Source organism: Trachurus japonicus, chromosome 15 (assembly GCF_045865225.1).
Source record: "Trachurus japonicus isolate A0001 chromosome 15, Traja_1.0".
Lineage (NCBI taxonomy): Eukaryota > Metazoa > Chordata > Actinopteri > Carangiformes > Carangidae > Trachurus > Trachurus japonicus.
In genome coordinates this window covers 20,565,465-20,590,501 of record NC_140921.1, presented here as the reverse complement: position 1 = coordinate 20,590,501, position 25,037 = coordinate 20,565,465, and the positions used below count along the sequence as shown (strand labels likewise).

The 25,037-nt window shown below is 42.2% G+C and overlaps 1 protein-coding gene across 23 annotated transcripts in view; it reads right to left on the bottom strand.

Moving 5' to 3' along the window:
• Window positions 1–25,037, bottom strand: part of LOC146973626 (neurexin-1a-like) — a 253,900-nt gene that overhangs the window by 66,862 nt on the left and 162,001 nt on the right. For all 23 annotated transcript variants that reach the window (XM_085800346.1, XM_085800348.1, XM_085800359.1 and 20 more), the window contains one exon: window positions 18,536–18,717. In XM_085800346.1, the coding sequence (XP_085656472.1) occupies window positions 18,536–18,717 (182 nt within the window). The remainder of the gene's footprint in view (window positions 1–18,535; window positions 18,718–25,037) is intronic.

The following is a 25,037-nucleotide window of genomic DNA, read 5'->3' as shown; positions in this document are numbered from 1 at the left end:
GAGAAATTACTTTTTTTTTTTTTTTTTTACTACCAGCCCCTATGTGATTTGGCTCCACTAAACATTTCTTTGACAAAAATCCACAACGAGAAGAAGCTCCAGGGCCATGCACGTAACCAGCTGTACTACTGAAGCTAACCCAACTCTCTCTGTTTCACACATTTCTAAACCTTCACCCTTTCGACAAGAAGCTACAAGTGCAATTTTATAAATCCGCCCAGCAGATCAAAGTGCTGCCATGTTCTAATGGCTGCCACCCACCCACCAGCCTCTCCTGTGGAAGAGCATCATCAGCAGAGTGCGTCTAAGAAGAGCCAAGACAGCCTGATTAATCTTCTAATAGTTCCAGAGAGAGATAAAGACAGATACTGTCGACGCGAAGACGGAGAGGGAAGGAGAGGGAGAGAGCTGCCACTCAGCCGGAGTATCACAGTGGATGTTCCAGCGCAGAAAGAAGGCGAGCAATTGGCAGAGCTGATGAAAATGACTAGGTTTTGTCTTTGTTGTGACTCTTGCGCATTTTAGCCTTTTGAAATGATGAGGCTCCACTGTAAGATGGCTGCCTCGCTGCAGCATCACCTCCCTGCCCTCCTGTCTCTCTTTGACAAACTCCTCAGTCTGCCTGACAGCATGATAATAACTGTCAAAAGGATTCCATAAATATGTGAAATAAAGATCAGCACACAAAGATAAAAGGAGAAGTTACTGCCCATTCTGTTCTGAAGGCGGGAGGGACTCGTCTGTGATGGAGGATGTCATCCTTGAGGAGTTGGGCAAATTCAGACTGCAGACAAATTGAAGGAACGAGAGTGCATGCTACGACTGACGATTTCACAATTCACTGGAAGATTGAGCCGCCACCTGAGTGCAGCTTGTTTGAACACAATGGATATGATGAGTGTTAAATCCTTTGCATTCTCCTGAGTGAAGCAAAACATGATATGCGTTTTACTTTCCCACAAAGAAAAGCCACAACAAGCCACCTTGTAATACTTTCAGATTCAAATGGCTGATTTGACAGCACAAAGAACTCACAATCATCAATGCATATGTGTTCGCATGCACTCCCTGTCCATCTTGCACACTTGAGGAAATATCACTTATTCACAAGCTGCAGGCAATAAATATGCAAATATGTTATACAATATAAGCACCTTCACAAAAACCATAGAGCGACTGTGTGCAGAGACAACGCATATGAACAACAGACTATGAAAAATAACTGCTTCGTAAACGTGCCTACATAGATCATTCCCCTCTTCGTAGCACTTGTATTAATAAATATGCTCATATTGTATTGGGCACATGGAAAATAGGCATTGTGCTTGTTTATTAACCCTGCATTACCATAATCGTTTCTCTAACTTGTTTTGGACGTCACCCATTATTATACTGTGGAGATGTGACAGGGAATGCATTGGCTCGATATCGCGGCTCCTCCTCTGGCGCCTTGTGGTCGGAGATAGTGACAAAAGGAAGAATGGGATAGGCTAAGATTAAAGACCAGAGCAGTTTTTTTTTTTAATGGTGTAGGAGTTGGTGCTGGGTCTGACATCTGGCAGAATATTTGTAAAGAAACGCCCACATTTGTCAAAAGCACAATTTAAGCGGAATTACTGTGCATAACCAGATGTGGGAGCTCCTGAGCAATGAACGCAATACAAAAACAGCCACAGTGGGATAAGTGGGTTTGTTTGCAAGTCGGCATTGGTTGCAAGTGTCCTGCATTTCTCTTTAAACATAGCGCCAGGTCATTCAGTCACTGCATGGTGTGCCCACTTGTCCTCTTTTTGGGGAGCCAGCACAGAGACAATTATACCTGCAGAGAAACAGCCATGTCATATTTGGATCTGGTTCAGGTTCCAGTGTCTTGCACCTGAGCTGTTAAAAAGCACTAAATGACTCTGTTCTTTTGCTTTAATGACCACCCAATCAACATGCACGCATGGAAGCCAGCGACAGGACCCCATTCAGTCGATGCAGGGAAATCATTTTTCCATTTACAGCAAATTTTGATAATTCTGAGCACTCCTTGCTTTTGCAAACCAATTATCACTGTATTCTCCCGCTAAGTGGTACCACCTGGGTTAGAGAAACATTAAGAGCCGAGTGCACCACTTTCTATAAGCAGAACATTCGCAGCGGGCATGCAGCGTCACAGCTGAGTGTGAGTAGAAAACTTGGAAGAACAATGATCAAAGTGCGCACTGGACTTTTGATTCCTAAATCAAGCTTTGGGTTTGAGCTACTGCCTGTCCCACTCAAGGCAGCAGTATGGAGTGCTGTATTGAAAGGTCCCTCTACCTGACAAACCGGCAAACCGTTATGAGTGACTGTCGGCTTTTCCGTTTGTCTATGACAGCGTCTGTCTTCATTCAGTGCTCTTAAATTGGCTTCGGAACCGATTGGAAATGGTTCTTTTATTATACACCTCCCATAACTCCCCCTCTCATCAAAGCCGGGCCATCTTTTATCTGGAAGATGACGTTTCCATTAGGGTCTGCCAGCCTCTTACTGCTGCTGTGTGAGTTGTGGTGCTGGGGGAGGGCTGGGGCATTGTTAACCAACACAACAACAACAACAACAACGGGATCTCACTGGCTGGGGCGTGCACAAGCCTCGGTCGTTGCAAAGCAGTTCATCAGATGACTGCTCACCCAGAACACACACAGGAGCGGGCACATAGACACACACGGTGCCTCTCCCGCCCTCTTTTACTCTCTTCCTCTCTCAATCTTACACACACAAACACAAAAAAAATTCACAGATCTGACAAAGTCAGACAACAGAGATGCAGAAAAAAGACAGAACTTGGCCAAAGGGAGTGTGCCTGTCAGCTCTTCCTCACCCGTTTCAGTGTTTCATCAAAGGTATGAGAGGCCCATAAGGTTCAGCTGCCAATCTGGCAACACTTTCAGTCCCCAAACACAGAGCTGGGGTTCTTTCAAGCGCTGACGCCCGATGGCTCCCTCACATCTATTTCACCGTCTCCATTAACTTCATTTCTAGACACAGCTCACGTTAGCAGTCGGGTTTTGGTTTTAGAGTTGCTTCAAAGCACCAGCAGACACACAAACACACAGAGCAAGGGAGAGCACATTTTGCTCTCTACCACATTTTAAGGCTGTGTGTTGACCAGGATCAGTGACATTGTTGGTGCTAATGAGGACATGGCTGTGCCCAGTGTGTTTGGGTCGGCAGAGACATACGCTGCAGTCCCACTCTGGGAGTTTTAATTAGATCTACATTATCAGACTGTCTGTCCACACTGGCCCGATCAGAGACTGTGTGGATGCATCGTAAATCATCAGTCTAAATGACTGCTAAAGATCTGTATTCATCTTGAGGCATTCATCCCGATAACACAAACATTTAACCCTCATATTTGCAAAACTGGAATCAAATTTCCTCCTCTGGTCAATCTTCATACAATCCTATTTATTTTCAGCGGTTTTCATTTCTCCCCTTCAATTTCTTGCTCTCCTGCCCTCCTCTTTATTTCTCGAGGTGGCCGGGGTAAAACAGCCTTTCCTCCATCATGATCTCATCAGACCCAACTCCTTGACCTTTGTGCTTTGCTGTAAATGTCAGCTTTCTTTATGAGGCCTGTGATGAGTTTATTGAACAATTCACACTCGCTGACACACACACACACACACACACACATACAATATATATTCACACCACACGTGCATGCGCATGCTGCCATGGGATCTGTCCTTCACAGCCAACTATAACTCTGATTTCTAGATGTCTACTGAAAATTCATGGACCTCAGCGCTGGCGGGCAGCATGAGAGCAGCTGCCCGCCACCCTCGACAGAACCTTCACAAATAAATCAAGATTTCATGGGGAAATGAAATGGCTTTCTCTAGAGTCTCGCGGACCGGCCGGGCTCTACTAAAGGTCCGTTCTGTAATTGTAGTCATCGCCCATCTGAAACTTAAACAATCATCCATTATCGGAATAGAGAGCGTTATGTAATAAACGACACTAGGCTGTAAAGTGTGGTAAAACCCTTCCATATTGTTTGTGTCTCCTACATTTAGTGTGAATCAAAAGGGGCCAACGAGGTGTCATAAAAATTGGGCCAACGCAACTCTTGCCTTATGCCAGAGTACTGATCTGATCTCAGGCCGCTCCTGACTCAGCGTTCCTCTGGAGCTCTGGTTTATAACGGGAGGGGGGTGAACAGGCCGGGGTGCCAAGCGCCACTGCCACGATGATGAATGGTGTGCATTAGAAGTGTCTGGATTTGCGCGTCCAGGCCAGCCTGCAACTCTACCAAGTGGAGCACAGAGCTGAAAGGAGAGAAGGGGAGGAAGCAGGTATAACACAGTCTTCCAAAGCACTTCTTTTTTTTTTAATCTTCTTGTCACTCGTGCTATTGACTGTAACGCAGCCTATTTGAATAAAGAGCGATGTCATGTCTGTGGACTGCGCCTGTTCCCCCTCGGCGGGTGACTGCACAGACTTAGATCTTGCATGCATGCCTGATCTATCTCCCTAAAAAATGAGATGAAGCAGAAAAAAAGTCACACAACAGAATGACTTCTAACAGTGAGGACACACACACACACACACACACACACACACACACACACTGACAAAGGCATAGACATGCATACTGGTGTATATCTGAGTTTCTACGGGCCATACAGGCAACAACAAATGGCCACAGAGGTTCTGAAGTGCAGGCTGCACCTGACAACCTGTCAGTAGTATTCCCCACACACAGAAAACACAGACACAGAATATATAAGTAGGATGGACATGAGTAAGTGTGTTTGTGTGTGTGCATGTGCACACTTGTATCCTTTTCTAGACTTAATCCTACCACCTCCCTCATTTCATCTTATCCTCCTCATCCCTCCTGTGCCACTGCCAGCACCAGGCTTTTCCTTTAATAAAATGTTTGGACCCTCACACGGTCTTTATCTTTTCAGTTTTATCCTTTCTCTTTCCTCAAACTTATCTTCTGTCTTTCCCTCCTTCATTGTCTTTGGCTTTTTATCAGTCATCTTGCAGGGAAAGGTAATAAAAGGCCAAGACATTGAAGGAGCCTTGCTCTGCTTTGTCATTTTGTTCTCTTGCACCCACCCTTTTTGTCTTTTATTTTTGTTTGTGGCAGCAGACCTTATCAGAGAGATGGGCGTGAGATAAAGCCTGTGTGGTTCTTTGTGGTGAAATAATGCGACAGGCAGATAAGACCTCGTGGGTGACTAGTTCACTGCTGCTTCTCTCCTCCCGCCACTGCCTTTTCCTTGCGAGGAAGTCCCCTGTGGGGCTGAAAGATATCAAACCTTTCTGTCATGTTCCACCTTGTAGCAGCTCGCCACCTCTGACAAACTACATGCCAATGATCATTTGTGCAGTTAACTGCATTTTCTTGGAAGAATAACTTGTATGTTGCATGTTTTTTTGTGTTTACCCATTGTCAGATCTGTCATACACGTGGCATCAAACTACCACAAGACACTACAACTTAAGAAAGCATACAAATACACAAACAGGCTGTCAAATCAGTTAACATTGTTATTCATTTAACAAAACATGCACAGCAAATGCCCTGTTCAAATTAGAAACACAACGCAGATTCAGTCACCATCAAAAGTGTTTTCAGTACACACAAGAATACAGGTAGGAGAAGACAGAGATGGGGACTCGAGTCACTGTGACTTGGACTCGAGTCGACTCGAGTCGCTATTTTGACGCGACTTGACTTGACTTGACAAAAAATAAAAGACTTGCGACTTGACTCGGACTTGGAGGTTAAAGACTCGGGACTTGACTTGACTTGAGACACGATGACTTGAATGACTTGAATGACCAGCCGCCACCGCTGAATTTCTCACCGGCACGGCACCAGCTCAGTCGGTGTTTTTTTTTTTTCCCCGGACTTTTTATGCACTTATTTTGAAAGGACCGCTGGAGAGAGAGAGGGAGGGGGAGAGAGAGTGAGAGGGGGGTTTGACACGCGGAGCAAAGGGGCCGTCAGGGTCGCTGCAGCGGGCGTGCTACATGGATCTATTAGGCCATAATATAATACATCCATGGCGTGCTATGACGCTCGCAGCCAGTGTTTTATTTCGGAGATTTCATCCGGAGTTTCAGTGACGGTGAGCGGCCCGACGCTGCTTCATTAACGCCGCCGCTGTTCAGCGACGGGCCAGACTCACAGTAACCAATAGACATATGGTAACAGTCACCTGTTACCAGCGTTACCATAGCGAGGAGCTAACGTGTCCTTTTTTTTTTTTTTTTTTTTTTAAATCTCCTCTCCTTCAGCCTCACGTTCTCACTGCTGCAGAATCTGCAGTGACTACACAGCTGTTTGCCTGTCACTCATAGCATCCAGGAATGTTTCAATGGTACATTCTTTGACTTTTGAATATAAAATATCAAATTAATATCTAAAACTACTCTGTATGGCAGGCTGAGAATGGTGTTGTCATGATAGAATAGAATAGATTTTCTATTCTATTCTATTGATGTAGTTGGAGTTGACCTTTTGTGATCAGATCAGGTATGAAGAGGCTCATTAATGCATTAAGACATGATAAGACATAAGACATAATAGATTTTCTATTCTATTCTAATATGAAGAGTTCATTTGCAAAAGCAGATAAGTGCCATTTTGAAAAAAATGAACTGAGGCTTTGTAATTATCCTTTGCTAATTATTCTTTTCAATAAAACTTTATTTTTTTGAGATATGTCTGTTTTGTTACATCTCAAAGTCACTCAACTTTGGTTTGACTGATATCACCTTATGTCAATTAAAAATTAAAAATGAAGATTCTAGAATTTTTTAAAAACGGAGTTATCTGCTTTTGCAAATGAACTCTTCATATATTGTCTTCACTTATTTAGATTAGATTCTGTGGGTGAAATTGCAATTATAAGGTGACTTGACTTGGACTTGACTTGACCTACGCAAGACTTGACTTGGACTTGACTTGACATAACCTGTGACTTGACTTGACTTGACTTGCCCAAAGTAAAATGACTTGGGACTTACTTGAGACTTGAAGGTTAAGACTTGAGACTTACTTGAGACTTGAAGGTTAAGACTTGAGACTTACTTGAGACTTGCACATGTGTGACTTGGTCCCATCTCTGGGAGAAGAGGAGGCCAGATATCATGAGTGTAATCCTAACCACAGCAGCCACGGTTTGAGTCTCTGTCTTTCTCACTCTGTCCCTCTTGCTGTCAGAATAAAGACAAAAGTGACCAACCAAGCTGAAATGCACTTTTCAAAGTCACTGGACATTGAACAACAAGTCCCAGCAGGTTCATCACCCTGCAAACGCTTGTATATTTGCAGTACATGTGATGTTTTCTATGTTTGCAGCTTGTTTGTTTTTTGCATGTCTTAGGCCCTTATTGTTATTGCATTCCAAAAATACAACAAAATACTTAATAAAATCCTTAATAAGAAAGGGATGATAAGGAAAAAAGCAGTGTGTCAGACTCTCACAGCCACTGTAAAATAAATTTTGGGTGATCAGACTGCAACTAGATAATGCTTGATGAAATAGAAAACAAGTGTGAATGCATCAAACACACACCGACAGCTACATGGGTGGAATATGTAATGTAATAGACCAGTGAGGTTGCAGCTAGGCAGCTATCAGCCACTGGCCAGTAAACACATAAGCAGTCCTCAGCTATGGATGTTATTCAAGAAACAAATGGATAACATCACAGTTTTGGGGTTTTTTTCTTTTTTTTTTCGGATGCCAACTTGCGACACTGGAGACTAATGTAATCATACAGTATTTTATCATGTGAAAATCATGTAAATGGTGTCTGGATACAAAAGACATTTTACTACCAGGTGTAAATGTGTCTGTGATGCTTCTTTTGGTGTATTATCTCCTGCTGCCATCAAAGCCAGAAACATTCACACTGTTCTTCTTCTTTCTTTTTTTCTATTATCAAATAAATTGTACAAACAAACATCCCCACAGACGCAGTGGAGGACTGCAAACAGTAAAAAACACACAAAAAAAAACAGGTTATTTCAGGATAGACACAAAACTTTTCCCCCGCTATCTGTTTTTACTACGGATGGAGTCTTAGGTTCATGACTTGTGCCATTACTTTTGCCTCTAATCTACAGCACTGATTTCATGAAGTGGTAATGATTATACAGTTATTTCCCGCCTTGGAAATACCATAATAATGGCTGTGACAACCAAGGTTTGTGAGTTTATGGAGTGGATGTTTATAGATTAAAAAACAAACACACACAGACTGACTGACCGGCCGGCCATTGATCTGTGTTGCTATTGACTAAAGGAGGGTGGTGGGCGACACTGCCGCTCAATAGCAGTTACATTTTCATATAAATAACAGCGGCTCTCTGGCCTGTAATTGCCTCAGAAATGACTACACAGATGAAGGTGTGGGCATAGTATTGATTGCAAAGGTGATTTTTTTGAGGCTCTGGACAGTTAGAAGGTTGTTTGATGTCCAGCCTGTTCGATTTTCTTATTTTTTAACTATTCTCATAGTAAACTTGTTTCTTTTCTTTTTTTTATATGAGGAGGGTTGACTGACTGCACGTCATAGCTAAAATGTCTCAATTTTCCCCAGAGGTAAAGTCATACAAAGCGGAAGGAGCAATAAGCATCACCTGCGTAAACTGCAGTAACCCTCGGCTGGATGCACGTGCTGTCGCCATTTTTGGTTTCAACCTGATCAGACATTATAATGCTTCAGCGCTGAAGGGAGATTAAAACTTTGACATCGAGTGTTAAGCTCAGACTGGATCCAACAGAGACATAGAATTCCCACAACAATTTTCTACATCTTTTATAGCAGCTCCTTGTCAGACACGAGGCTATTTCCCAAAATGCACTGGTGAATTAAAGAGTTAAGGAGAAGCAGATACTTCAAGCATAACTGATTTATTAGGCCAAGTGAAGGGAGGAGACGAAGAGAAGAAAATGAATTAGGCCTCACATGCACTTTTAATTACTGTTGTCAAGGTGTTTGCTTTGCCCTTCTGGGAAAAGCAAACCAAACCATCACTCATTGCAGCTACTTAGAAGACTCGCAGAATGAGCTATAAACTTTAACACCTCTTCTATGGCGCAACATTTACTGCAACATAAACAAAACTCATCGCGTCTCGCTGTAACGTCTCTCTTCTTTTGTGAGATAAGGCACGGCTGATGAAATGCGGAGAACGAGGCCACAGATCCGGGGGGCTGCTCTTCTCACCTCATACGCTTACCTGAGGGATGGAGGAGGACAAAGGAACAACATGCGTCTGTCTGTTTGATCTCTCTTGTATGAGCTGCACTGCATATCTAGGCTGCTGACGTCATGGACTCTTTGCTACTTGCATGGACAGCACTGGCGGCCTTCACCGCGGAGCTCTTATTATAGCAGAGTGGCAGGGAAATATCTTCATGCACACGTACTCTCAAACACACAAAAGCCCTTTTCCTTTGATGAGGCGGTGGAATGAGCTATATATGACTAGAGGCTCCGTAACAGTGCTTGGCTGCAGTGTACTACCTCTCTTAAAGCTGAAAGACAAGAACCTGGCCAGGCAGTTTTCCCTAGGAGCAATAAAGATGTAGAAAACACACAAGTCTTGAACTGTTTAACTTGAATGTCAAGTGCTGCTCGGCGTATAATTGGAGTTAAAGTCTGTGTTCCTCATTCGGACCTGAGTAGTATTGACTAGTAGCCATGGAGGATATAGGGAGGGTCACTAAATCCATTATTCATAAACTGGGGACAAGAGGAGGTTGAGTGTTTCTGCTGACAATGTGGTTGCTCTCCCTGAAGCCTGAGACATTTTAAAAGCGGATACAGTTCCCCCCACCTCCCCAACCCCGGTCAAGATTGGTTTCAGTTGTGCTGATTTCTATACACGTCCATACGATACGTCTTCCCTTTCAATCCGTAGCTTCCTGCCACTCACTTAATCTTAATGCTTTATGAGTCGGTGTGGTTTATTGGGGAAAGAAAACCGTAACCATAGAGCATCATTTCCTTGATTATTGGCAGATACAGTAGATATTTTCATCAGTAAAACAAAACAAGATAAAAGAAAGAAAAAAATGAATGAAATATAATAAATCAGAGACTTTAGTTAACTGGTCTCGACCACCGACGGCACACACCAATTCACCCACTGTGGCACGCAAAAAATGTTTCCACAGCAGTACATAATTAAAAACAGCATGCCTGGATGTGCATTATATTTTAAACAGGCTTGGATGGAAAGCACAAGGGGTTGGAGATGAGAGCAGTGCAGCAGTGAAAAAGGTAATTAAGTTGACCAGAACAAGGCGAGCTGTCTGTTTAATATTTCATGCAACCCCACACAAAGCACTGTGGAAGCCATCAACAGGGCACCAACAACAATTATGGAATAATTAGCTGAGAAGCTCCCTGGAAGATTTTTCTTTGCCAGGGATATATGTGAGTAATTGTATAAGTAATTTGGCTTGGCCTGGTCCAAATTGCTCTTTGATCAACCTGGTAAACAGCAGCAGGCTGACTTAGCACACAGTGGATGTCTAAAAGAACCCACAAACTCATACATGTGCAATTTTGCTTTCTAATGTTGGGTCTTTCAGAAAAATGGTCTGAAATCTTCACATGTTTCATGTTGGGGGAAATTAGAATTGTACTTCCAGCTAGATCTCTCCACAGGATAATCGTGTTTTACATATTTGTGGAAGCATCTTGTGTGCTTAGATCCAGCGGGTGGGCAGCTGTTGTCAACATTTGTGATAAAGCCTATGGAATAACATCTTAACAAGATGTTTACTGATGTTTTCAAAAAAATTGTGATTGAGTCTGTTTCTTTGAAATATATAGCATTTGTGAGAAATTGTTTTGCTAGAAGTTTGTATTCAAATTTGGATGTAACATCTCCATTCATAAGAAGGGTTGTTAGTAGATCAGAACAGTGATGCTATATGTTACTTTCTTTTTAACTTGACATTGGACACTCAGTGCTGTCTTTGTTGAAAACTAAAAAAAGGTAAGACTGTGTATCTATCTATGATTCAAATGACGACACAGAGTAACTATCACACAGAGTGATAAGGAGTTCTTCTCTCACAGAGTGAGCTAACGCTAACAGCACCAGCCCCCTGGCTGCTTAACTGCCCGTATTGTTGAAATTGAAGTGATAATGCGTACTATTTTCACCATACCAACAATTATCAGACTAACTAAATTACCAGAAAATTGCCATTCACAACCAGAAATATATGACCCCTTGAGAAAGCTTTTTTCTCCGTTAGAGACAGTCTTAGCACACACACACACATAAACACACACACACACATACAAATTACCAAAATTATCAAAGGGAGACAGAAATTGATTTTAATCGTAGCTCTCCTTTAATTTAGCCTACTTTAGCAAGTTCATCCCTTACTCACACTAATTTGATGAAACTTAACAAGGACAAAATAAATATATGTAAGAAATGCTAAGAAGATGAGTGAGTGAATCTGGAGAAAATGCACTCCATATGTGTTAGTTGGGGGACGCTGTACTTCTGCTCACTGTAATGGAGCGAGAAAGAGTGAGACTATTTTTATCCTTCCCCCAGGCCTGGGGCAGCTGTGTCAAAAGTCAACAACTATAGTGACTCCATGCTGCGCCGCTTCGGTCCCAAGCACACACAAACGCTCTCTCTTCCGCATACAAACCCTCATTATGCATAGACACGCTGAGATTTGATTTTTTTTGTAAGTATTTGGAGTATGTGAGATTAAAGAGTTGAGTGGACGAGGTAAAGTGGTATGAATGGTTTACATCCTGGGCCAGTACAAACTGAATCCATCCTTCGCACTGTAGTAACAAATAGAATGTCAATGCTTTTAACCTTGTAACCCAGAAAAAAGCGAACATGCTTCACAGTGTAACATTGACGATGAAATCAAATTTACCCCATGTTAGCCATGGCAATATTGCTCTGTATGAAGCAGGCCCATAACGTATTGATGTACAGCTTTGAGAATGACAAGCTGTACTCACTGTGATTTGTTACACTAATAAAAGTGAAGACACATTATTGTCCCGCTCTCTCAAATACACATTCACAGACATTGTCCTCTCTCTCTCTCTCTCTCTCTCTCTCTCCCTCACACACACACAAACACACGCACGCACAGATCCTCATTCCTCTTCATGGACCACTTGGCTTTGTAGTGGCAAAGAGCTTGAACAAATTGAGAAATGATTGGAATTGAAAGATGAGTAATGGTGATTCTAGCGCTGTCCCTTCTCAATATGGAGATGATGAGATTTGATTCTTTGAGGTCAGGTACATCATCCGAGCTGAGCGGCTGCTCTGTCTATGACTAAAAGAGGTAAGAGGCCATTCACTCTCACATACAGGCTTTTGCCACAATCGGTCACAGCTGACATAAAATCAATGCTATATTTACCAGTGCCATTACCATACTATTACCCACTATCCATCGCCACTTAAACAATTTTGCCTCATAATCACTATCTTAACCATATGAAGAGCACGGGGATACATTAAAGGGGAGTACTGACTCCTTCCCATTCATGTTTGTGTGACTAAATCAACAGTGAGGGACTAAATGAGTTCAATGGAGCTCCCCTTTTCAGTCTATTCAGTGCTGTGTGTCCTCATCATGGTCAGCTATTAACTTGCCATTAGGCTTAGCTTTGCCACATACTGCAATGCAAACTGCCAAACACACTTACTGGCAAATGGCAGTTCTGGTTTTTCCGTTGACACTTTAGAGAAAACGAGGAGAAAGCAGGGAAATAGGGGGATGGCATCTGGTTGTGAATTTAAATGTGGCAGAGCTGGCTGGAGTGGGGAGGTTTGTTAATATGCATGGTTGACACAAATTCAGTGATGATTACTAGTATTCTCTCTTTGATTAATTGATTCCACAAAAGAAGCACAGAGGACGAGGGAATATCAAATTTTCATTACAGCTCTTCATTAATGCAAGAATGAATAAAACTAGAAAAACAAAGCGTTCAATTAGTAGAAAAATAAATAATACACTTGGACACCTTCCCATTCGTAGCATTCACACAGATGATCCTTAAATTACATGCTAGGTCGCTCTTCGACCTTTCTCGTGAAAGCGGAGAAGGTTCAGCGGCTCCGTCTGTCTTCAGATATCGTTCCGGAGAGGCTCCAGAAGTAAGAGTGACTTATGTCAGCACAAACCGCGCATAGTCAAATCACTTGTGGGATGGATGTGTTTACTCCTACCCTCTGTTCATTAGAGCATGACAGTTCAGTGATGAATAATCTCGTGGGGAGCAAATCCTTGTTTGGACACTGTTTCTTTAATTCCAAAATACTTCTGCTCATCTTTTTTTTCTTTTTTCGTTCAGGCCTGACATATTCCATGTGAAGTTGTGAGGGAACACTGTACGTGTGAACAGCTGTAACTTTCAAAACCTCTGACACTTTTCTGAGTTTGAATGCTGTCGGGTTTGATCACTCTGCCACTGAGCTGCAGCCTCTCTATTTCCTGGTTCCTCGTCTATTTTCTCCGACGTATGATTGAGTCTGGAGCAAACTAAACAGAGATGTGATATTGCAATTTCAAATTGGAAATAACACACTCTCTTTAGGTTTTGAACCTGTTTAAAATGCATATCATCACCAAGGCACTAAAAACAACATCCCAACTCTATATTGCTACCATAGCAACAGAAAAAAGTAGGCTTCCAAACTGTGAGGCGACAACTGTTCAAACACAACGTTAACACCAGACAAATAAAATAAAAAAAACAATTTAAAAATGTTCAGATGGAGATGGGACCAAACACTTAATCCACACCCACACACATGTTAACAGTAGTATGTTTTTTCCTTTTGCACTAATTCTATTTATAATACATATAAACATACATGAAATAATCACATGGTATCAGATTTATATGCCTTGACTAAGCAAGCAGCACAGGGAAGCTGTATTTACCAGTGAATCCTGTGGGCATTACATGCAGGTCTGTTGTATGTCTGTGTGCACAGGAGGTAATTACCAGGCCTGAGACCTTCACGGGAGGAGTGCGTGAGAATAAGATACTTTCCCTGGGAAGGTGTTTTAATAGGAGTATTGGGGATAGCGTGACACAAGTTCCCTCCTGAGACCTTGCAGCACCTCTCCCAGGTAACAATCTCACCTGTAGCAGCAAATCAGCCTGTACGATATTCACTTAATGAAGCCCACAATCGTGCATAATCAGAGCTCATACAGTAAGGTGAACTACGAAAACACATAAAAGATGACATTTTCCTACTCGAGAGTGGAGATACTCAGACACTGGGCTTGATAGTCTCTCTTCTCAAGCCATTTTACATGATTAATAGGGTAGAGAGCAGGAGTTGAAACTGCAATTAAAGGTGTCTTCCATCAGAAGAAGAAGCCCCTTTCTGGTAGTCAGCTAAAGGAGGACCGAGGGGAGCAATGCTCCACCAGAGAAGTCATTATTTCTCCACCATCTTCTCTGCTCTATGGAATATATTAACTTCACAGTGTCGCTGTGTCTATGCCAGTGTGCCTTCAATGCTTGTTTTTTTAAAGGGATGCTTGCAATTAGAAGAAGGGGAAGAATAAAGTGCTTGGAATAGTCCATAACACAGAGATTGAGTGGAAGCACAAAACAAGCTCAGTGGGCCCCAAGGGGCCCCGCCTGAGTCTGAGGAGAGCCTCTGATACTGACTGTCACTGCTGCTCATTGACAACAAGAAAGAAAGAAAACAACTGCGGCGCCTCCATTTCAGGATAAATGCCTTCCTAAAAATGTACAGATGGATTTCCAATAAGAGACACCCACCATTGTTTGTGCAGAAAAATAAATAATACTTTCTTTGTCAGGGATAAAATACCTTAACAGCGTCAAAGGAACATCTACCTCTACTTTACTCTGTGCAGGCATTACACAGAGAAATGCATTAGCATGTTTTACAGAGAGGGTGGCACACATCCACGTCTTATAAACTTTGTTCCAATTCTTCTTCTGTATGGATTACCCTGCTGCACAGATGAACTAAGGATCATTACATCCATAATTCCCTGTTTTGCATAATGTCATTGTGACTATTTCCCTGGACTTGACTTTCAGCTACAGTGCAATTAATTATATATACGAACATACTTTGCCAGGCCACACTATCATGTACAGACAAGTCTTATATCCTTGCGGGATACTTGTTCGAGTAGCCTCATGAATATGCCTCACCTGCGAAAAAGTGAAAGGGATTGTGCAGAATCATAATTGGAGGTACGGCAGAAACATTATTATGGATCTGGTCCTGCTTCCATGTGCGCTACAGTAATGAGCCCGAGGAAAGTGATTGTCGTACATTTGATGGTTCGCTGACTTCACAGTCATTGTCTTTATCTGCGATAGAAAGGAGAGGCGGGGGGACGGATCACAATTCCTTTGAGGTGCATTTAAATCATAGTCTCCACATATTACTCAGAAAATTCCCTCTTGAGAGTGCGAGCTGAGATGGCGTCCTTCAAGCCCCGCTGGGTTTCCTGTCATCATGAAATGGGAGCAGGAGATTAGGGGGGTAAGGGATGTAGAGGATGAAGAAGGAGGGGGGTAAATACTGAAATCTGGTCTAATCCCATCTCATACAGCTGAAGATACACTCCTTCTAAGACATTTGTGCTCAGAGCTGAGGTAACTGAAAGGAATGAGGGGAATACCATTGGGAATCAGCCGTATAATAAATTGTTTGCAAAGTATGCAACCCTGAATATTCAATAATGGAAATCAACAGTCTGTCACACTCATTAAATACATTTACTTTAGCAAATAAGGCTATCTGGCCATTAGGGGTGAAACTAACCACCTTCCACCACAATGTTATTGCAAATTAAGTCACAGGCTGAGTATATTATAATATTATTCCATATGATGGTATGATCCACTAAGGGCACAGTTCAACCAAACAAGGTTTTCGCAGGTGACTGGCTGAGTGCTGCCTTTCTTGCATAAAAAATGCATCGAAGTGGCAATTTTGCACACCTCATTGTGTTTAATGGAGCGCTATAAAACACGTCCTTTCCAGTGTAATTAATGAAGAGAAGACAGGAGCGTGAAACACATATCTAGAGGGTTTGCATCAAAAAGTATTTCTAATTTCCTAATTTATTATGATTAAATTTTCTGGTATTATTCCATTTGGCTACAGCACACAGGTTAGAGAAAATCCTGTATGACAATTGAGTGTTACAGATGTTAAGTCTTTAAAAAAAACATACTTTTAACATAATGACAATTTTATTGTATTTATGTTATTTAATTTTTAATTTGATGGCCTCATTTGTAACTTTTCCAGATTACCCTCTTGTAATGTGCCTCCATCCGGAGTCATTTGAGTGTCTAACAGTCCTGCTGCTCATCTTCACGTTCACATGTCTCCCTTCTGTCTCTTTAAAATTCCTTTTCCCCCCCCTCCTCTCTATCTTGCGCTTCTCTCATTTTCTAATGAAATGCAACATTTCACAAAGCCTCCAGATTAATGCGCAGAAATAAATAAATAAGTGGAAGCATTCAGAGCAACCGCTGATGCGAGAGGAGAGGGGATTCTCACAACCCACTGCCCCTGCTGTAAGAACATGCCTTATCAACAGTTTCTCCCTGTAAAATATCAATGGGAACGCCACACATTTCATCAACAAGGCTGTGCATGCGTCTGCTGTAAGAAGCATGATCTCTTAACCTTGTTATTCCATGCGAGACTCCACGCTCTCACCTCAACTGTCTGTGCAGTTCAGGCCTCTCACCTCTAACATTCAGCACAAGTAGAACCTAAAGCCCGACATGCAGGCTGAGGCTGTCTTCTGTAGAGGTCTTTCCATTAAGATCCTACCAGTGTATTTCCTCAGCAACCCTCTCTTTGTGTTTGTCTTTGGCCCCAGTCCAAGAAAAAGATGTTGTAATGTATGGAACAGACTGTATACACAGTATCTTTTAAAATGTGCTCACATGCTCCAGCTGCAGTGCACCAGGTGCAAACCACAGTGATTATTCACATTTATCTCTAGTCATAAGGGTCTGGATGAGAATTACCTTCACGATATTCAAATGAACTGCAAAAGCTTTGAGCTGCTCACAAATAAGCAAGTCAGTGTGAGCATACAAGCAGTTGAGTAAATTTATATGTATATTAATTCAGCCGAGCGTTGGGATCAGCTGCCTGTAAAAAAAAAAGAACATAAAAAAAGAGTCCTGTCTATGCAAATTGTGGGAGAGGACATGTTTCATCACACATGAAAATTGTGTATAAAGGAAATTTTCGCCTGTTTCATCCTTGTTCAGGTGTTTCATGCAGGTGGAAAAGAGCCCAGAAAGCGACAGAACACACACGAGGATCGCCAAACATTTACACATCTGAGTAAGCACATCTGTCCTTTTACACCCATATTTCAATTTATGTTCTTTTGAACATTCTGCTTGTGTGTCCCTTTGTGGCATTTGGTAATGAATGTTGCAAGAAAAAGGTTGTATCATTTTAAATTGGCCGGTTACTCCTAGATTAAAACTAGGGGCTAAAAACCACTTCAATTGGCCAAGGGGCTTTGGGAGCAAAATAAAGAATAAAAAAATAAGTGTGGCGAAAAAAAGAGAGAAAAAAAAATCAGTTCCACACAGAGCGAGCATGGAGGTGTCTCATAAGAACAACATCACGACTGCTGCGTGTCCCGAGGACAGGCCTCCTTATGTCACTGCGTGCTTACTGTATGTGTGAATCTTGGTGTGTGGGCAGCTGAGGTTGAGGCAAACTTTGAGACCTATTTCATGTTTGTGTGTGTGTGCGTGTGTGTGTAGGTCTATAATTTCCCTGTGTGTGTGTATATGTGCGTGCAGTGCTCCTGTATGCTCCTGGCTAGCATCAGTGTTGTTGTCAGTAAATGGGTGCTAGCGAGAGGGAGGTCATGTGGTAGCCAGCAGAAATTATGTCCAGGTCAAAGATGCACTGTAGGGAACCAAACCTTATTACCACACCATTTCCCTCACTTTCTGCAACACACACACACACACACAGCAGCTGTAACATAACAAGACGAAGCAACCACTCATCTTCTCTTTTTTTTTTAACCACACACTACATTAACATACTGGTACTTGCCATTACATGGTGACCTCCTCCATCTTTTGCGGTTAGAGAATTCAGCAGTTAGCATCACCATTAAAGCCTCTGAAAACTCCACTTCAGATCTCATCTTATATAATAACAAATATTCCCCACTAAATAAGAAACACAATTTAGAAGACATATCTTGATCTGATTCAAATACTCCTAACCCAGAAAGTAAATGACATCATCATCTTTATTCAAACTGAGTCCCACCCCCTTCAAATCAGTGAGAGAAGCTCAGTAAGAGTAAGAAAGAAATACCATGAAAAAGCATAGCTATCCCATCGCTCATTGTAAGAAGACAAGTGACCAAATGTGTTTCAGGGGCTTTAACTTAATGTGCTGCTGGAACAGTGTATTGTAAAGTGAACTGAGATGATCTTGACTTACGATGTGGAGCTTTAAGAAGTCTCCGAGACCAGAGGAGCTGTCCACCCTCACCAGGACAGCATCCTTCAGGTGCGTGCTGAAACCGATGGCTAGCCGGTCTGCCCTCGTGCTGGGACGGTCATTCGGCGGCCACGTGTATGTGATCAGTCCGCCATCTCGCCCAAATATGTACGTTGTTCCCGCTGAAAGAGCAAACACAAAGGGAAAAAGGAAGAAGATGTTAGCAGTGTATCTTCCATTACAACCAGATGTGAACCACTGACTGTCAACACAAACATTATTACAACAGCAAAGCCGGCATTGATGCCGCGTGTGTACAGAGCACCGTCAGTTTGGAGTGTTATATTGTGCTGAGTAATGACTTTGCAAAGCTCTGAGCAACATATCACTCTTGAGCAGCTCTCAGCTCCGTCTGGGGGTTTAAGTACACTCATGTCAATTCATGAGTCTGGGAAAATTCTACGGAAATTAGGGAGGCAGGTACCGCTTCTCTCATTATGCTGCACAATTACTCAGTTTTACTGCCACTGCCTGCTTCACCTCCAGAGGGAAGAGATACAAGTGAGTTTGCAGTCAGGTTCCCCCGGTGCCCAGGTAGCCAGCATGGCAGAGGGGCACCTCCCCATCTCTCGCGCTTCATTAGCAGCCTCAAAGGCAGGCGCAGCAAGCAACATTATTGACTGCCTGGTCCAATTATGTCCTTCTTGTGACCTCCAAGCCAACTATTTCCTGTCTTGCTGCATTACCTCGTTGTCTCTTGAAGCTGTATGAAAGGTTTGAACACGACCTGGTGGATGGAAGAGTGGTTCTAATTACCCAGCTATTCAGTGCGAAGAAGCCTTGCGGCAGTTTGCCGGTGACCTAGTCAAAGTGATGGTTAGAAATAAGTTCTTCCTGAGTAATGAAAGGAGTAGGCTATTAAAATGTGGGAGTGTGTTGGTGTGTAAAGCCTCAGTCTCAGGTAGTGATGGTTGCCAACCATCCAGTGCTTCACCGTGTCAGAGCTGCCAGAGTCGCCTCAATCAAATAAGTGCCTATTTCTTTCCAATTACAAACCCTCATTAAGGCAGCATTACAATCCTTTTTTTCTTTTTTTTATCAGGACATAGAGTAGTACGGTCATAGAACAGGTGCGTGTATGTGTGTGTGTAAGTGAGAACGAACGAGTACGTGATTGGGAAATAAATGTCTGTGAGAAAGCCTGAAAATGAATGCAGCTGTCAGATTAGCATAAAAACAGCTATCTTCATGAAAAATTAGACAAGGGGCTCTGCTAGTGTGTTATGCATGTGTGCGTGTGTGTATGTGTAAAAGAGAGAGAGGGAGAAACAGAGAGCGCGCAAGAGGGAGACAGAGTGTGTTAATATTCATAGGGGCAGGGAGTTAAACAGCCTTAGCCTGAACAATAGATTATAAATCATTCTGACTGTAATTCCAATATTTTCTTGTAAACCAGTTCACAAGGATATAAAACTATCGATAAATTCTACATTTATTTATATATTTCTGTTGTTTCTTCTCCCTCTGGCCTTTCGTCATGGCATGGTAGTGATTAAAGTGTGCCGCTCTACTCTCAAGTTCCTTTTCCAATTTCATTCCCTTATTTGAGTCAATACACACTGTCAACCATTAGCTAAAAAGAATTGCATCATTAATTAACAATAATGTGATTAACAGATGACGCTGGGACATACAGATCTATGGTGGGATTTATTGTTTTCATAAAGCATAACTCGCATTTGTAAAACATAATGAAATAACACTGTAAGCATTCTTGTTCTCCTAATGGATAAAGCCTCATGAAGCTTGATGACTTCCACAAAGGAAAAGACATTATGTGTAATATATTTGCGAGGCAGGCATCATTTCTTTTTCATGAGGTCTGGCGGCTACTGCTGAAAAGCCTTCTTGTTCCTCTAATGCATATCTGATGTTGGCCCCTTCACAGAGCAATCTCCAATTCGTGTAGCTCATGCCGGACTGTTGTCACTGTCTCGGAGTTTCCCCCCAAGCCACCAAACACTTGCTCCATGCTCCAGCTTATTATAATTAAGCTCTTTTAAACCATGTCAGTGTTGGAACTCACTGGGCCCTTAAGCGTCCATTTCCCCCTCTGTCTATTCATACAATTTGACACCCACTTTATCCCAGTGACAGCTTATTTACTGTTGGTGAAGTCAAAAAAAAAAAAACTATCATAGGGAGATTGCTCATTTCACTGGACTGGTGTGCAGATCTGGCTGGTGTCACCCTTAAGCTAAGTGGATGAGGCGAGACCCCTCATGTCAAGGCACCAGGGGTCAACAGCCCCTCTGTGACATGGCAGATTATATAAATGGTTCCCAAACAGATCCAGGGAGTTCACATAATAAGGAAGGCGATATGATGTGGTGAAGCAGCCTAAAATCCATGTCAGATTGCAAGAGTGGTGGGAAAAAAAAAAAAAAAAACTCCTTGAGGGACTGTTGAGGATTAAGATACACGGAGAAACATGGCTAATGCACACCTACACAGTTGTGCAGTGGCATGAAATCAGCAGACACGTGCCAGTGTAACTCCAGTGGTGGGAGTAATTATGCACTGGCTCCATATTTGTTATTTCTGCGCTCTCCTGGGACACAGAGTCTGATATGGATCTGTTGTAGTCATTAGATACAGTAGTGTCCTGGAAATACTTGCCTGTTTGTTGTCTCTTTAATATGACAAGAGTTTTATTCCCCCATTCACCCACTCTCTAATGAAAAAACAAAAAACAAATGAAAGGACTGTATCTAGGTACAATGAGGATGGTTGGAGACGCAAAGTGCTTAGGAGGTGTAGCTCTACACAATGCAACCCTGAGAAACAGAAAGTAATTAAGATTTCCTTGCCTCTTATACTCCCACATGCATTTATGTCTCCTACATTCATATGCATTTCCCCAGGGATGTCATAGTACAGAATGCACTGAGAGGCACTGTGTTTTGAAGCAGGTATAGTGCTAGGCCTTACTCAAGGCTATTACAGACGATCAGACCTGCAGAATGAACTCCTCAACCACAAGCCTTCCCCTGTAAAAGGATAATGAATTAATCTGCCCTCATGTTGGACTACATTGAGCACTGGCGGCTCGCTGCTGTGTCAGTTAACATCAAAGAAGATAAACATTGGCAGATCAAACACTCTGCTTTCATTAAAAATGTAGCACCATCCCAGGAGTTCCCGTGCATTTGGCCAAATAGGTGTGTGGGATAGTAGACCGTAGAATAGCAAACACGACCTGTGTGTGCGCGCGTAAGAGCTCTCCTGGCGCTGGCTTCTCAATGTCTCAATCTATTTCTGCTGCAATGAAGCAGGGGCATATAGCAATCTGGCCTATAAGTGCTGTAACATGGAGTATCACATGAAGAGGCGTACGGGTGCGAGCAGAGGAAGGTGCACTGGCTCGGTGCCTCGGCGCAGCAGCCGTGAGGTGGTTAGTATACGTACAGAGCAGGCAACATGTTTGACTATAGGCTCGGCTAAGGTCGGGCCCGCAGACTGTCTTTCCTCTGACCTCCAACACGACCATCATAACGAGCCTCATATTACCACCTCTGCCGAGAAACTGGGGAGAAATCCAATCATAATTACATAGTTGTGATGGAAATATGAAAAGGAAAGATGACATTATGGATCTGCTTTCTGTCAGCACCTAGCAATCGCGTTGCTCTCTATTTGCTGCCAAGGATTTCCCGTAATGACTGGTGTGCAAAAATAGATTACCCCAAGATGAGGCATATAGTGTGGCTTTTTTTTTATTATTAATTTTTGATCATTTCCGTGAATCTCATGAATGGAATTTCAAAGTGGAATAACCTCTTTTCCCAGCTGTGCCTTGCTTATATCCATATATCTTATAAATAGACAAACACACAGCTTTAAAGTTACATCTAACTTAGATCTTTACAATGGAAATGGGTTCAGTGAGAAGAGTATCTGTAACATCTGCAAAGCATGTCTTCTCTCTTTAACATTGACATTTACACAACTCGCTACGTGTTATACATCCACGATCTATTAAAAAGGACAAAACTATATTGAGAATAACATCATTTGGTTTTATCTTTGGTCCGTTCCTAACCCTCCTGGGAGGAGTACAATTAAAAGGAGCTTAATGATGTCTATTGAATTACCATTTCAGTTTCCACAAAAATCATTACCACGATTTATGAGGACACTATTATCCAATCAAACACTATCGGATCTGGTGAAGGAGCTATCCCCGATCAATGCTCCTGAAGATTTAGAGCCATGAGGGAAAATTGTAAGTCAAAGTGATTTTTTTTTTCTCTCCACCCCCCCAAATCTACCTCTGACCTTTTGGGACAATTAAATGGTCTGATAGCCAAGGAGATGAGGTGGTAAAAAGAATATTTGGTTATGAGCAAAAGTGTTGAAACTCATAGCTAATTAAACATCTTTTCAGCTGAATGTTCCAACTTGGCAGCGATTACAAAGCTGTGTATGACAGAGATGGTGGAGTAGGGGCAGCGTTCACACAGCCTCTGTCTGTGTATGATTAAACGGTACATCACACCCCATGATCCAAAATAATGATGCCACTACACTGACATCTACCCATCTATAACCTGGACGTTTTGTTTTTCCACAGCATTATTCCCCTTCAGGTTTCTTCAGCAGTATCACACTTGTTCATGCACCAGGAATAACAGAGGATGGATTTGACTGATTAGGTAGATTATGTGTTGCATCTATCTTTTTTAACTCCTAGCCAGTCTATAGGGTTTTAACAGGCCAAAGAATGACAGCAAACAGGGATTTCAGCTTCTGTATTTGAGCTCATGTACATTTCATTATTATATTTTATCTGTGTGTGCGTTGTTTGTTACCAAGTGATCTTGGGAGGATATACAGAGAATCTATGGCTTTGTTTCACAGTCTCTTCCTGTTATTTTTTAATGAATGTAGAACCATGAGTCACATCATTCAAGCAGCTGTGCACATTGCGATCAAGGACAAAAAGTTTTTGTAGCGATAGCAAGTTGTTTAAGAAAAGATTTTCTTGTTGTTTAGGAAGGAAAATGTCGGTATCATATGACATGATGCAGTTCATTTAATGAACTTTGTGCCCGTTAAATTTAATTACATAACTACAGTACAGAAGGGTTTTTTTTAATGCAACTTCCTGTTGATTTCCGCGCTGATTCGTTCTGCCTCCTTCCTCTGTCCTCTAACGTGACCACATCTTTCATGAAATTTATGTTCTTTAGTGTTGCTGCTGCTGTTGCTGTAAATGTAAGACGTTACTTCCTGTACACCAAAAGATGTTTTCCCGGGAGGACTGTACTACCCTGTTGGTGTACGCCAGCCGGGGCTTTGTGTTCGCCAGGGTGACATTTCTGTCAGGGTTTGTCTTGTCTGTGCCTGTGTGGCGTTGTGGCGACACGCTGTGAACTTTACGGCTCCACGACACAAGGACAAGAGCTATGGTATGAAGCATCACCTTGGATCTCTGCTCGTCCTGTTCACCTTCCGAGTTCACGTCAAAGGTGGTGTGTGGTGCACTGCAGTCATGTCCTGTGCTACTTAATCAAGTCATGTGTGCATGTTCCGATCCTACTCATAGGCTTACCTAAGTCCTTTTGTGGATATGTAGGCCAATTTGACTTTGATGTAATTCCCTCAAGCAGGAAAAAAATAGCTTAATTTCTTTTTCACCCCAAGTATATCCACATGTGGCTGTGCTATGAATGAGGAGACGGCTGGTGGATACACCTTTCCTAAAGCCGGCCAGCTCCTGTCTAATGCCACTGAACCATTTCTTTCATGTGGCAAGGAAGCTCTTAGCACCGGGGCAGCAGGGTAGCCTAATATGTTATCTCCTTCCAAGCTGATTAAATTTAAAGTGCCGTATACTCGCTCGAGCAAATTTTGCACCTTTTCCACATGGACGCAGGGCCCCTCTTTTTTGTGGTAGATCTCTTTTGTAGTGCTCTCTGCTGTACATCAGGAGTTGTCAGAGTGCTCTGCTTTGACTTTGTGATGAAAACCACATCTATTGAAAATGTGTTCATGATTCCTTTCCCACTGCCACAGCACCACACTCGCAACTGCAGATTTTTGGTCATGCCAAAAGACATAAACTGCGTGGCATACTAAATTTATTTTTATTTACTTAGTTAGCCACATTTGCTGAGTAACAGATTTATAGCCCTGAGTTATTTCGAACAGCGAATGCAAGATTTCTATGTCAAAGGGGTCAACACAAGATGGTAATTAGTTAAATTATTAAAATGAAAATGTCTTAATTCATGACTTTTTGGTGATTTAAGCACCATGTTTGAGCTATGTTGTCTGTCAGGTTTGTTATATTAACTTGTTATAACTTTTGTTTAACCTTTGGTGGCCACACTAAAACACAGTTTTTTTTTTAAATTTTTTGTCCTATTATGACTCAACTCACTGTGGTAATTAATTGTTGTATATTGAGTATGTGGCTTTTGTCTTATGATTGTCATTA